At 36.0% G+C, this 15008-nt stretch overlaps 4 protein-coding genes across 6 annotated transcripts in view; 1 reads left to right on the forward strand and 3 right to left on the reverse strand.

Annotated features, from left to right (window-relative positions):
• The window catches only part of LOC105108411 (transcription initiation factor IIF subunit alpha-like), a 4396-nt gene extending 2393 nt beyond the window's left edge, over positions 1 to 2003 (forward strand). Inside the window, 4 exon segments of the mRNA XM_011002709.1 lie at positions 1 to 86; positions 385 to 600; positions 702 to 914; positions 1571 to 2003. Of these exon segments, the coding sequence (XP_011001011.1) occupies positions 1 to 86; positions 385 to 600; positions 702 to 914; positions 1571 to 1660 (605 nt within the window). The 3' untranslated portion in view covers positions 1661 to 2003.
• Positions 2004 to 2927: 924 nt separating this feature from the next.
• On the reverse strand, positions 2928 to 4233 carry LOC105108412 (umecyanin-like). The gene is made up of 2 exons (XM_011002710.1): positions 3763 to 4233; positions 2928 to 3426 (listed from the first exon to the last, which is right to left on the reverse strand). The coding sequence occupies exons 1-2, from the start codon at positions 3932 to 3934 to the stop codon at positions 3065 to 3067; spliced, it is 534 nt and encodes a 177-aa protein (XP_011001012.1). The 5' UTR covers positions 3935 to 4233; the 3' UTR covers positions 2928 to 3064.
• A 4493-nt stretch (positions 4234 to 8726) lies between these two features.
• LOC105108413 (proteasome subunit alpha type-4-like) lies at positions 8727 to 12056 on the reverse strand. Of its 3 annotated transcripts, none has more exons than XM_011002713.1 (3): positions 11677 to 11805; positions 8978 to 9773; positions 8727 to 8945 (listed from the first exon to the last, which is right to left on the reverse strand). In XM_011002713.1, the coding sequence occupies exon 2, from the start codon at positions 9760 to 9762 to the stop codon at positions 9010 to 9012; it is 753 nt and encodes a 250-aa protein (XP_011001015.1). In that variant the 5' UTR covers positions 9763 to 9773; positions 11677 to 11805; the 3' UTR covers positions 8727 to 8945; positions 8978 to 9009. The 3 variants fall into 3 exon arrangements, with proteins under 3 accessions (XP_011001015.1, XP_011001016.1, XP_011001014.1); XM_011002714.1 differs by adding an exon at positions 11983 to 12056 and having other exon boundaries at positions 8739 to 9773; positions 11677 to 11710; XM_011002712.1 differs by having other exon boundaries at positions 8739 to 9773.
• A 766-nt stretch (positions 12057 to 12822) lies between these two features.
• Positions 12823 to 14385, reverse strand: LOC105108415 (36.4 kDa proline-rich protein). Its single transcript, XM_011002715.1, has 2 exons — positions 13236 to 14385; positions 12823 to 13107 (listed from the first exon to the last, which is right to left on the reverse strand). Exon 1 carries the CDS (start codon positions 14321 to 14323, stop codon positions 13244 to 13246), a length of 1080 nt encoding a protein of 359 aa, XP_011001017.1. The 5' UTR covers positions 14324 to 14385; the 3' UTR covers positions 12823 to 13107; positions 13236 to 13243.
• Between the last annotated feature and the right edge of the window lie 623 nt (positions 14386 to 15008).

The raw sequence follows: 15008 nt of genomic DNA on the forward strand, positions 1-15008 counted from the left end.
AATCTGGGTAAGAGTTGAAGAAACTACTAGGGAAAGCAAATGGTCTAAACGAGTCAGATGTAGAAGATGACGACGACGACGAGGATGTGAGTTTTTGTGATTGCTGATTGTATGCATGTTTAATTGGCAACCTAAGAGCATTTTCAACATTTATTTGCTGTGCTTGTTTTCTATTTGCTTTTATTTTTTGCTTCTATTTTCCCGGTCCAATATGAAAGTGCATTGAGTGATCAGGGGTGGAAATTATTATTTTTTTAATTCTGAGATGTCAATCAACTTATATGATGCCTGATTTGACATATTAGCTTGTAAAGCTTTCTTCGGTATTCTTGTTAATTTTTGTATCTTCTCTCACTTACAGTGCTCTTGTTTGGTCTTAATCAGATGGATGATGATATTTCTCCTGTACTGGCTCCAAAGCAGAAGGATGTTGTGCCGAAGGAGGAAGCCACTGATATTAGTCCTGCAAAACCAATGCCTTCAGGTTCTGCTAAGGGAACCCCTTCTACCTCCAAGTCTGCCAAGGGGAAAAGAAAATTGAATGGTGAAGATGCAAAATCTTCTAATGGTGCACCTGTGAAGAAGGTGAAGACAGAAAATGTAAGATGTTTCTTCAAATATACATCTAAAACAGTGTGCTATGCTATCGAATATCTGTAATAACCAATCTTCCTATCAACTTTAATGTTCTCTTAAAGCAGGAAGTAAAACCTGCCATGAAAGAAGAAAGCTCGCCTGCTACTAAAGGTACTGCAACTCCTAAAGTAACACCGCCATCATCAAAAACAGGGTCATCATCAGGTTCTACTGGACCTGTCACTGAAGAAGAGATCAGGGCTGTTTTGTTGCAAAATGGGCCAGTTACCACACAGGATCTGGTTGCTAGGTTTAAATCACGACTAAGGACTCCTGAGGTATGCTCTTCTTTAGCTTTGTGCAAGCTTGCTTCATATTGCCTGCCACTCAACACTGACCTGTTTGTTGTGCTGTTGCAAGATTTTCTATGGAAGCTATGTTTTCAGCTAGTACTGTGCATTTTTTATTTTTTATATTCCTAAAACCGGTTTAACTTTAGATCAAATTACAATTACCCATACTTTTTTATGCTTATGATTTGGTAACTATGCTGTCCAGTGCTTCATTGCTGATCACTCTTTAGGATTATCAGTCAGGTGATGCATGCTCTTAAGAATTTGTGTTGTCCATGATGGGATGAACACAATTTAAGGTTGAAAAACATGTGATTAGAAAACTGTTCTAGAATGTCTGAATCTCATGCCAGGGGATTTTTCCTATCATTAAGGGGTGTGGGTGGCTAAGTTTTTGCATAAAACATGGGGCTTCTACCAGTCCAACCAAGGTTGGGTTGGTGGCACAGGATAATAATATAGATAGGATGGACTGAAGATGTATCTCCTTGTTGCTTACTATATTCATTCATTCTGCTGAACGAGAATCTCTGCTTCCTCCTTCGGAAGAACAATAAAGTAGCATCACCTGAAAAGTTTTCGATGCATGCAGTTCCCTCTCTCCTCTCTGTTTTCTGACTGGTGGAAGTTCATTGGTGCAGGACAAGAAAGCTTTTGCAGATATTCTGAGGAGAATTTCTAAGATTCAAAAGACCAGTGGATCTAACTATGTTGTGCTGAGGGACAAATGATAGCTTTCTCTGTGTTCCCAGAATTTCACTTGCTCAGATTAGCCCATGAAACCGCTAACTATCCTGTAGTCTATAACTGTGCTTGCTAAAATAGAAAATAAAAGGAGAAGGAAAAGAATTCCTTTAGCTTCTGTAACTAATATCCTTGTAACTCTGTTGCAGCAAATTTAATGATGAAATTGTAAAATGTTTACTGTAATAAAATGTACTTGTAAAATGTAGTGTACACTGACTGTATTTTGTTTTGGCTGCTAGATGTATTCATTAACTCAGCAATATGCTAGAAACTTATGCATCTTGGTCTCAATTGATGTTCCTAATTTCAAGCAAAAGATTTTCCTTAGACTCGAATGGTAGCAATCCCGCATGGTGTGTCCAAACCCCACATGTGCTATGGCTTGTTTCCAAACCATTCCCTGATTTAATTTGTTTTTGAGATGATGCTTGATACTGATGGATGGTAGTTAGAGCCTCGAGCACTGTTTTTGTTTGTGTGCATATGAGCAAAGCACCCTTCAGGCCTTTAAAGGCAACCCCAGATCAAAACCTACACTAGGAACTGTAAAAATGGCTGCTCTAGTATAATCTAGCAGTGCTAATTAAAGATTATTCGTCCAATAATTTTCTGAAAAATTTCATCCGTTGAAATGACAGGCTTCCTTTGGTGGGTGTTACAAGTCAAATGATTCAAATTCTGGTAACATGAGCATCATTCTAATTTGCTAATACTTTTAGATAATAGTCGTTAGACTCCACTACCGAAGGCCCGAATCATTAATTTGCTAGTTTGTGGGTTAAACCCGATGTTTTTTGAGTTTTTTTTTTTTTAATGATAATATTTTTTGGACAAAACTGTTTTGATTTTTTAATTAATGAAATGATACTGATTGAACAAAAAAGTTTTAAAAGGACTTCATTTTAGATAAATTTAAAAATTCTTTTGAGTTGATCTAGTTGAGTTTTAGCCAAGTTTAGTTAAGTTAAAAGGTTAATATATCACATTATTCCAAAACAAACTTGATTTGAGTAAGGTTTAGAGTTATTGAGTTGACTTGCCATGCTAAGCTAGATTTGATAATTATGCATAGTCAGATCATGTTTAATGTCTTTTCAAGGTGTATCTAAATTAAAATCTTAATATTTTTCGATTCAAATAATTATTTTTAAAAGCACTTCCATCCTCTCATCCTCTCATGTGTAAGAGGGTTGTTGGAGGGTGCTTTCATTAGTACAGAACATTTAATCAAACGACCAGGGAAAAAAAATTGATATAATCCTTGGAAAAACCAAAGAATACATGTCTAAATTAACATAATTTTGCAATTTTCCAAGTTTTTGCTGCCATAAAAATCACTACCATAAAATCCAAAAACAAGAAGCATACAAAAGCTAGGATAATCCAATCTAAATGCCCATATAGGACAACCAAAATCCAGCCATCAATAAAGCAAAGCTTGCACCGAAATGGGATGGCGCTGAACTTTCTGGTGGGGCAGCAATAGCCTTATCAGAGCCTTCTGATGCGACTTGTGCGGTGGTGGTATCGGTTCTGGCTTCAGGAACCACCACCTCTACATGTAATTTCAGGCCATTCTTGCACTTGTCAGAACTGCTGCTTGTGAAGTAACGGGCCCCTTCTCCATCAAGAGTGATGCCATCACTGTCATCAGTGTACATTCTGATTGGATTGCTCACATCACACGTTAGGTATTCTTCCTTTGTCTCTACCTCAGCTATGCTACCCTGTGCTGCAGAGCGGGTGAACCCTGATCTCCCCACAGGTCAAATATATTATTACTATTCTCACTTGTCCTAATACATTCCCAAAATCACTCTACCAACTAAAAATTAAAAGCTGAATTACTTGAATTGATTAAAAAAAAAAAGAGGCTTCAAGTCCCGGATTTATAACCCTTTAAATCCAAATACTCTAAAAACTAAATTTCAATTACACGAAGCCACTCTCAAACATACCCTTGTTATTAATATTAAGATATTTGGATATTGAAAAGAAAAGGAAAAGGCTAAATGGAATAACCAATAATTCAACTCTGAAAAACCTTTCTGGAGAGGAAATAGTGAGAGAGAGAGATAGGGCTTACAAATTTTATCTCCAACTCTGAAAGTTCTAGCAGAGGACCAAGAACCAATATCAGTATAAGGGTGCCATCCACGATCCCCTCCGACTACATGGTGCACCTGGGCTCCATCATTAAGGCTCACTAAGACCAGAACCAGAATCAGAACCATCAATGTCTTCTTGGTCATTGCCATTTTCACAGCACAACAAACTTTCTTCTCCTAGAAGGAAAGGGGAAAAAATAAAGAGTCAGAAGACTGGTTGCTGAGAGTGAAAGAGAGCGTGTCCTTTCAATGATATTGCACTAAAGAAGAGGGTAGAGCCCACTTTTATTAAACTAGCCCGGCTCATGAGTTGACAGGAGTCACGGTTAACACCGGAACTAGCCAGGACCTGGTTTAAATCCGGTCATTAATCTGTGACTTGATCAAATTCTCGTCAGAGCTCATTGATTTTTTGTAAGAAAAATTAACAACATTGTCTTTATGGATAAACCAACCCGTGACTGCTCAGTCTGGGTCAGGTTTATAGATATGGTGGAGCCTAGAGGGTTAGGTTTACTTTCCTAGCAGCTTCCTTTCAATAGCTTACATAAGAGCACAGAATCGTACGTGGCTTGGCTCTAGTGTGCTAGAGCCTGTGAATGTGTGTCCACGAGCAAGAATACACCTTTGTTTCATACTTTTTTATATTTTTTATAAAATTAAATTAATAATTTTAAAAAAATAAATTTAAAACTTATCTATTAAATTTTGATCTATAAAATAATATTTATTCTTTAAAAAATCAATATATATACATATTGTGAAAAACAATTATAATCAGCTTTATATCAATTTGATATTATATTTGAATTAATTTATTTTGTGTTTGTATATATATTAATTTGATATCATCATAAATTAATCTAATATTATAGATATATTTAAAAGTATGGTTGTGGTTATTTTTTAAAATATTTTTATTTTAAAATATATTATAATAATATTTTTTATTTTTAAAAATTATTTTTAAAATCAGTACATTAAAATTATTTAAAATATAAAAAAAATTAAATTTATATATATACTGAAAATAAAAAATATAGGAGGGAATTAATTGCGAAGTCATGTAAATGGTACTGGTGTCCTGGATTGCTTTTCACTGAAGCAATACCATACGAAATGTGGAAGAAATTTATGATGATAACGACAAGAACTCTCTTATAACATGAAAATGATATGATACGATTTATGACGCTTTTTATACATTAATTATCACATTTTTTTAAATGACAAGAGAAATATCAAACTAATACTAGAAAACAAAATACTATACAACGTGAATTCCAATAATATAATTCAACATGATATTATCGCTGTTGAAATTTTTATTTAAAACACGGTTAATAGATATATTTAATATTAAATTAAAAATGAGGGTAATTTATTTTTTTAGATTAAAATTTTGTTAAAATTTAATCTTCAAATTATAAGTAAAAAAAAATAATCTCAAATAACTTTTAATTCTAAAAGCTCTATTCCATAAAAAAAAATTAATTTCTCGTGATTTATATACATTGAAAATATAAAAAGTTTAAATTAAATTCAAAACACACTATAGTTTTTAGAAAAAAAGAGAATTTAAACAAAATGAATTTTAGATTTAAACTCATATGCATGCATATATGCTCGAACATGAATTTAGGTTTTATTTTATAATATTGGTTTGATGTTTTTGTCTTTATTTTAAAAAAAAATATGAAAATTAATATTTAAATTTTGTTAGCCAAGCTCATAAATGATATAATGTGATCAGTTTACTTCTAGAAGAGTTTTCTTTAAATTTGAACAGTTTTCTCCACTCAAAAACATCTAATTTAAAATCAAAATGTTCGGTTTGATTCTAATTTTATGTGGATAATCAAAATTGATAATAAAAATAATTTATTCCGTAAATCACCATAATCTGCGCAAATTATGCAGAATCTTTGACACTTCTCTTCCTCATCTAAATTTAAGCATGACCGGCAGGCAAGGCAATACTATGGAGGATATTTACTTGTTGTAACCTGGGATGCAAGCAAGAGTGTAAATTCTCAGTGAATCTTTTCCAAGAGCTCCTCCAAAGTCTCAATCTTGTTTCCATGCAAGGAGGTTTCCAAGAAACATGGTTTTGCTGGTTTTCTGTGGAGAAAACAGAGTGGGAAATTCATTTAAGATAAGATAGACAATATCTTCTTTATAAAGAGTAATATGGATGCTTTTGTTTTTTACTTCACATGCCAACAGGAAGAAGCTTACCAAGTCCAAGACGAGGTTTTATTATTTCCATTATTTTCATATTTACAAGCAACACTGATTTTTTTTGGAATAATCCGAGACTACGTTTTAAATCTACTTTTTTAAACCGCAACCACGAAAAGCACCTCAATCCTGCACCAAACCTTACAATGGAACTTGTTTATCAAGCTCAAATCAAATGCTACTCGCGGAATTCTGTTTGAAGTTGAAACGATAGAAAATACTGTCAATTTTAATGGAGCAGTCCAATCTCCATGGCAGATTTATGATAAGGGGTTTGAACTTAGATTCATTGGATCATTGCATGAATTTCATCTTTTTTCTCCAAACATTTCTTTCTCAAAAAATTTATGGAGCTCCGCGTAACATTTTCTTCCATTCGAAGATAATGTTAAAGGGGAAATACAGATTACAATTTACACGATTTAAATGACATAGATAAAACAGGAAAGAAACATCACAATCATCCAAGAAAATCAAGAACAAGAAGCACTTGAAAATATACATTACAAAGAGCAATCTTGGTCACTCTCCAATGAGTTCTGTGGAGAGTAAAATATGATAATATCAGCCTGTTCAGGAAGTTTAAAGGTCACTCTCTTCTGTGACTTCCCACTTTGGGTTCTGCTAATTGAACTCACCACTGAAGAGGCACTGACATAGTCTTCTTTATCATCTACTTCATCAAGCCCCAATAGTGTGCCCGTGGAAAAACTCACTCTTGCCTTAGTGGAAATAGATGGGTGTACCCTATTGGAGGACCCATGTTTGAGAATACAAAGCTCTCCTCCTCTCAATTGTTCTGCCTTCAAGCTAGGAGAGGTTAAAAGCCAGTCCTGTAGAGTCAACTTGCTCACTGTTGTACCCTTCTTCTCTTCTTGGAGCACATGCCTTTTGTTCTGGATCTTCTTCACTTTCAAGCATTCTGGCTTCAATAATTCAACAAAGCGTGATTCACGACCACAGGAGCGGGCTACTTCTGGCTTCTGCTCGGAAGTTGAGAGCTTGCTTACTTTACATCCCATTGGATTCTGCTAAAAGAACCAGTAATGTAATACATAAACGTGGATGGATAACATGGGGAAGGGCTTAAATCATTGTGTCTGAGCAATGTATAGGGGAAACCGCGACGGAGAGGCTGAGAAAAAAGGTGTTTGTAAGAACTATGTTGCCTTAGGAATCCCCATTAGGTTAAGTATTAATTTGTACTGAATCTTTCAATATAATTAAGTTCGCATCAGTCATGACGATTGGCCAAAGCAATCCTCACATATTATTTGTTTTGTGCTAGCTACCATTATCTCAGTGTCACTGTCAGTTTCTTGGCTTTTAATCTTCATATTGATCAGTTTCACAAACAATGGTGATAAACTCAAAGCAATTCGTTACAAACAATATATTAAGCTAAGTGAAGTTCATTTTCCAATTTGTGGAATCAAGGAAGTTGGTTGTCTTTGCATGAGGGAATAACTTTTCACTTCTTCTTTGATTGTTGAGCTTGGTTTAGATTCATTTTGTCATTTACGACAACAGCAAATTGTGCAAAAATATGTTTGACTTACAATCTAGTAAATTTAACGGCAACATTTGTAATTGGCTGGAGCTAGAGTCTTAGGACAGGCTGGTTCCTGGAGGGATATGAAGCTGCAATATGTCCAATGTAGAGGAAAAATCAGACTAAGCAGGGCAGCCTGCAAGAAGCGGCAGAAAGCAAAACAAAGTGCACAGCAACATGGTCTTTTAGTTCACATCTCAGCCTTCAATAAGATGGCAGAAATTATCAGTTCCAGGGAAGACAAGTTTCTGTTCCGCAATTGTAGTAGAAAGACATGATACTATTGATCAGTGTTGTGTAAGAAACTGAACGTTAGCTTTGACTGTAAATCTCTTGTTGTTATCAGTCAGTCAAGGACTTAAGTTTATTCTTTGGACATGCCAATCTGTATCTTCAGGTTCTAGGCAGGCAAACCCTAGAAAAAGAAATTAATTTGTAGTCTGCTATTAGATTCAAGTCAAAGATTATAATTTATAAGCAAGTAGTGGATTCCCTTGTTACTTGAGCCAAAATACCTCGAGGGTTTATTATGAGATTTTAAGTTCAGTCATATTCAATTGCATGGCACATCACTTGTTATTTGTGTATCAGAATCGAAATTGGTATATTTTATGGCATGCTTGAACTCTAGGCTTGCAGCTTGCCTTGGCTTCTTTCACCGACCATATCACTGGATGATACATTTATAACAATTAACGAGAAATCGATTATTATAAGATCAATTTGTGGAAAATATCACACTTCAAAGTATCCACCCTTGTTATAATACCCAATAGGATAGGAGAGTCAACCCCGCCCTTGTTATAACACTCAATAGGATAGGAGAGTCAACCCTGCTAAGTTATGGATTAGACATGTTGACCTAATTACAAGTTAACTTATCAACCGAACTATCCTAAAACTTATCAGAAAAAAAGCTCCCCAAACGAAGTCGTTTCAAGTTTTCTATTTTTTTTAAAATGAAAACATAATTTTAATGAAAAAACCCAGTTCAAAGTCTAGACCGAACTAGATTTTATAACACTGCTGACAGCAGAGAACTCTTCCCATTTTGCTCGAATTTTCAAATGACCTAAAAGGAGAGACATTTCCTCCAGCACTTCGCAAAACTGCTTAGACATAGATTTGCATCACGTACAAAGGCCCATCTAGACTTCACGTGAGTCTAAAATTTAGTTGGAAGTGTATATTTTTGCCCTAAAATAAAAAAAAACAGTAGTGATTATGTAATAATTTCAACACAAGACATGATGGCTTCTTTGGGTAAATTCAGATCAACCATCATAAATATCTCATAGTACTGTAATTCTAATCATGCACATGATTTTGGAAGTCTCATTTGCATGAAGCATTCTGAGAATAGAACGATACTCCAAGAAATAAATTTATCTAGAGCAGTAATGTACTTGAAGGAGATACAAGAGAGGTCGAATCAGGAAGTCTCAGCAGCTGGTTGGGTAACCCCAATCTTCACCAACAGCTTGCTTAGAGCATTGGGTGGGCAAATTTGGTATTTGACATTCCCAGAAGGAGAAAGGAAGACCTCAGCCAGTTCAAGCTTCTCTGAAGTAAGACTTGTACTATCCATAGTTTTGCTGAGCACCTTCAAAGCAAGCTGGACAGCTTCTTCCCTTGTGATTTCATCCCTGTAATCCTGCTTTAACATGGATTGTGCAGCCTGGTTGTTTGCACCAATTGCTGCAGCTTTCCAGCCAGCATAATTTCCACTAGGATCGCTCATGTAAAGTTGGAAACCATAATTTTTGTCCCATCCTGCAAACAGAAACGAGACACCAAAGGGCCGAAGACCACCAAACTGTGTGTACCCTTGCTTGGTGTCACAAAGGGATTGAACTAACTGCTCTACAGGCATTGGCTCTTGGTATGCAAAGGTGTAGCGTTGTGCTTGGATCCTTGCAGTGTTGATTAGGATGTTGGCATCAGACATAATTCCAGCCACTGCAACAGCCACATGATCATCAATCTTGTACATCTTCTCAGTGGAAGTTGACGTTTGCAATAGCTTGGATGTAACCTTCTTTTCACCAACCAAGACAACCCCATCTTTGGATAATATTCCTATTGCAGACCCAGCATTTCCAATGGCTTCCATAGCATACTCAACTTGGTACAGACGTCCTTCAGGGGAAAAGATTGTTGTGCGGCTATCATATCTCCGAGACATTTTTATTTATACTGAAAGAAGATAATAAGCAAAAGCAACAAAAATAAGTTCTTAACCTTGCCCCCCTTTTCACTCGATTAACTATATAGGAAAGGCCAGAAAGCAGGGTTGGGGATTCCACGGTAAAAGAGTGAAAGACTCACACGAAGATCATTCAATTGCAAATAAATGAAAGCATGCAACACATTAGAGAAAGCAGAAATTGAGCACGTGTTGAAAAAAAAAATTAGAGCAGCTATTAGAGAACAGCATAGCCAGTATAATCAGCTTGGAAGTGAGAACTTGACACGATTAGAAAACATCTCAGAAACAACTAGAGCTTCCAGAACCACGAAATCAAACAGTGGAAATTTCCATAAACTGGAAAGGTAGAATGTAGGCTTTGCATGCTGTAAATTGACAATATTTTAAATTCTTCAATTCTTTAATTAATTAACCAAAAAATTTAGGAGATGCAATCATTGTGCCATTTTCCCAATTCAGCCCCTTTTCATGCTCATCCATTTTCAAATAAAACATGCCTCATGGAAACAGCATACATATTTTCTGTTCCAAAGAGCCAAATTCAAACATAGGAGAACATGTATCACATACATATGCAAGAAAACACATGCATGGAGTTTGTAATGGAGGTGCATACACTTAAGTTTCTTAAAGAAGAGGCCATTAGGAAACTACATTTGCAAACCCCAGAGCTCACAATAGAAGTTGCAAAGGCAGGCAACTGAAAGTTGCTTATATTAGAAACACACAAGGATGGAATATAAGAAAATAAAATCTTGCGACTTTAATTTAAGTAATGCCGTCCCTCTGATTAAGTGTAACCATGACCATTCAAATAAACCTAATAAAAAAACCTAAGAAAGACAATGAAAACTCTAACTAAGAAATTAGTATGCTTTACTAAATAGTTACTTAAGCACAGTTCTGTAACAATAACCCATATATCAAACTAGGTTTTCCTTGTTTACCATCCTTTAATTCATTATACCTGTCAAGAATATCACAAAGGACATATAGCAAATCATATTACAAAAACAATCGAATATCAGTCATTTCCAGCAAATATACAACTACAAAGTTCCATAGTTGCTCTATTTCATCTAGCAGTTCAATCACGGATCACTAACAAAGTTGCCAAACTAAAATCAAAATCTGTTTCGCCAAACACAACCCATTCTATGTCTTTTTAGTACACAGTCAACAATGTTGTTTTATCTTTCGTGCTTCCAACAAAACAATTTGATCCCTTTAAACTCTACAAACTACAATGGACACACACAAAACAACACTAACCCAGGTTCCAATTCCAGAGTTCAGCTTCTAAAAAACAAATCAAACCCAACTAGGTCCATTTCCACTCCGAAATTCAATGCACATTGTATAGTTAATTTGCCAAACTATATTAGAATCTGTTTCTAGGAAACACCCCATCATTCCATTCTCTGTCCTTCCAGTGAGCACACCATCAACAATTCTATCTGTTTTGGTCTCCCATAACAAAACAAATTGATCCCTGAAAACCCTGCAAAACTACAATTAACACCCAAAAAAAAAAAACTATCACAGATTCCTATTCAAAGTTCAACTTCTAAAAATCACCTAAGAAATCAGCATTACCAACTAAAACCCCTCAACCAAGAACAAAAACAGAAAAAAAAGCAGCACATTTACTGCTTTACCACCATAACAACATAAAAACAAAAACAGATCTACGTAAACAACTAGAAAACTAACTCATAACACTTAAAAACTAAAACTCATTTTCAAATTTCAATCAGAAACCATAATCACACACAAAAAAGAAGCAACAACAAAAACTAATACCAAAAGTCCAAATCTTCAAGACCTAGTTCAAGAAACCAACGAAAGAAGAGACATTTGGCATACAAATCAAGAGGGAATGCTAATTACCTGTAAAATCCAAGTGATCAGAAGGAATTTGCAGTGTAGTGTGATGCGGGAGATTCTGAAGGGCTGATAAAAGCTATGTCTTCCTTGGTGATCTTTTATGGGTTTCTTACTTTGCTCTACCTTCTTGCTCAAGAAGAGTGAAAACAGCTGATACTGGGTGGGTTGGGCTGTCAATGCTGTGAAATTGGGTTGGGCTTAATTTGTGGGCTTAGAAGTAATTTGTGGGTTTCACAAGTTTTATTTAGCCTATTTTTCCCCTATTTATTCATTTTTAGTTTTTTTTTTTTTAAGATTTACGAAAGAAAAATTAACTCGTTAACATGGCCCAATTAGAATCAATTCTTTATTTGAGTTTCTCAAACCATGTTATTAAAACTTGTGAATCGTTGATTAAATTGTTAGATCAATTGTATTATAATATAAATATTTTATTAAAATCAACTGTTAAATCTAATCGAATTTAGTAACTATGTTTTGAAATGATTTTTTTAATTTTTTTACCTTTTTTATTTGGAAAAATAAAAAGGAGGTCAGGAGCACTCTGACTTCTAGCAAACCATGTCTCTTATCTAATAAAATTATTATTATTATTTTTTCCCCTTGATTAAGAGTAATCAAGAGGTGAGGTCTTCAAACCAACTCTTCTCCATTCCTTATCGCATGTCCCAAACCCCTTGGTTAGGCTTAGAACTTGGAGTCCTTATTAAAATATAATAATTTAAGCTAATCTTTATCATATAGTGTTTCTAGAAATATAAAATAAATATATTCGGGATCTTGTGATCTTGGAGGTTGGATAAGAGTTTGTATTCTTTTCTAGCCTTTTCCCGTGAACCAAGCACGGCCCGTTTGTAGTAATTTTGTCGAGTAAAATATTATGGCCTTGGTACACAATGGAATAAACATTTCAAATCAAGCGTGGATCGAGAAACCTATACCATGAAAAAAAATGATTCAAGAGAAATCAAACATGTTTTTTAAAAGAGTTTACAAGGGGACAACGAATCTCTGTTTGACAGTCATATCCCTTTTTAAAAAAAAATTTTTAATAATTTTAATGTAATAGTATTAATAGTATTAAAAATAAAAAGTGTATTAATTGGATAAAAACATGCACTAGAGAGAGGGATAAGTGGACGGCGGGAGTCACAAGAGTGATGGACATCATCACATTTTGATGGAATTCAACATCAAGCAATCAAGAAAGTATGCCCACATTTGACAGGCAACAAGTTGAAGAAATTAACATAAGATATTCTCTGAAAAGGGAAGGAAAGGAACATAAGAAAATTCTCTAGAACTATAACAAAACACAAGATATCCTCTTGAATTAAAGGCTTCATTAATTCCGGCCACTTCATGATCCTACATGCAATTATTCTTTACACTTTCAAGCTCACACATGTTACACTCTGCATGTTTCAACACAACCTGCAACCATCAAGAACGCCAAAATATGATTTAGTTTCATGGATATTTTTTCTGATAAATGGAATATCTTGTCAAGACTATATATATATATATATAGCGAAATTCTGAAAATGGAAGCTAGCTAGTACCTGATTAATTAAGCAGGACACTTGAACCCTTCAGGTGGGGTCTTGCCACAGTCAACAAGGACCTCAAGAGCAATGGGTATAATGATACTGATGTTCAGAAGCTTAGCCTTAATGGTGGTGCAAAGACATATGGCAGCATCCAAGTCAAGAAGACCTTGAAGCACTGGACAGCATGCATCCTTGGCACTACTGCCTATACCAATGTGGACCAGTCCACCTAACACATCCACACATGCACCTAGCTTGAGAGTGTCAATGGAACAAGTCTCTTGCTTTGGTGGTGGAGGTGGAGGACATGGTGTTTCAGGTGGTGGAGGTGGAGGACATGGTGTTTCCGGTGATGGAGGATTCACAAATGGTTTTTCCGGTGATGGAGGATTCACAATTGGTGGTGTTGGTGGCTTTATTGGAGGAGTCACTGGAGGCTTTGGTGGTGGAAGAATTGGTGGTGTTGGTGGCTTTATTGGGGGAGTCACAGGAGGCTTTGGTGGTGGAAGAGTTGGTGGTGGAAGAGCTGGTGGTTTGGGCACATATGGTGGTTTTGGTATGAAGGGGGGGTGCACAATTGGTGGTTTGGGAACATATGGTGGTTTCGGGATGAAGGGCGGATGCACAATGGGTGGTTTCGGTATGAAGGGCGGATGTACAATGGGTGGTTTCGGTGTATAGGGCGGATGCACAATGGGTGGTTTCGGTTTATACGGGGGATGTACAATGGGTGGTTTCGGTTTGAACGGGGGATGTACAATGGGAGGTTTGGGAACAACAGGCGGCTTAGGTGGGTGGGGTTTGGGGGGTTTGGGGTGATGGGGTGGCTTTACTGTGGGAGGGTGCACTGGTGGTATCTTAGGAGGATACTTTGGTGGTGGCTTTACTTTAGGTGGAGGATGCACCGGTGATATCTTGGGAGGATACTTTGGTGGTGGCTTTACTTTAGGAGGAGGATGCACCGGTGGTATCTTAGGAGGATACTGTGGTGGTTTAGATGGCGGAGTTGGGTAAGGGCAATAGGGACAAGCAAGTGACGTGAGCAAAGTGCCCAAGTTCACAAGGAGGATCAAGAGGTTAGCCAGAGCAAACTTGGCCATTGTGGCTACTTGGCACTTCCCTCGCTGAGTTTCTCAGTGAATCTGTAGCTCAAGCCATGCATGCCAGCCTTCTTATAGACTTGAGTGGTCTGAATAATTCCTTCTTCAATCAACAGTCATGCTCCTATTTCCAGTCCAATATTTTATTGCAACTTTATCATCATGGATTGACTTGACAGAACAAATACCAGTTCATTTCCTACGCGGTGCACCTACAATACAATTTGTATTTAGACAAAGAAATATAAAAATAACATTTTAAAAATTATATTCAATATAAAAAATAACATCTTGAAAAACAGAATTTAGAAAAGCCTCCCAATTATTAGCTGCTTGGAGACGGGGACACTTATTACGTCCATCTCAACTTTCAATGCAGAGGGAATCAAGCAGCACTGCTCTACGATGGAGGATATTTTAACTTGTAGTGCCTGTTGAGCCCGTGACTGCCCAAGCCTACTAGAAACCGCGTGAGAAGAACCCCTTTTTATTTATTTATTTATTTATCTGGATGAGATGCATCAACGTTCTATTTCTCGTATACAGAATTAAGTTCTCTCTCTGTCGAGTTTTAAACAGTTAATTTAAATGAAAACATCTTATATATTAAATTTAAATAATCCGAGATGAATATTTAAAAAAAAACAAATAGTTTTCCTCGCCAGTGAGAAAACATTTTATATGA

The sequence above is a fragment of the Populus euphratica genome, unplaced genomic scaffold (assembly GCF_000495115.2).
Source record: "Populus euphratica unplaced genomic scaffold, PopEup_1.0 scaffold187.1, whole genome shotgun sequence".
NCBI lineage: Eukaryota > Viridiplantae > Streptophyta > Magnoliopsida > Malpighiales > Salicaceae > Populus > Populus euphratica.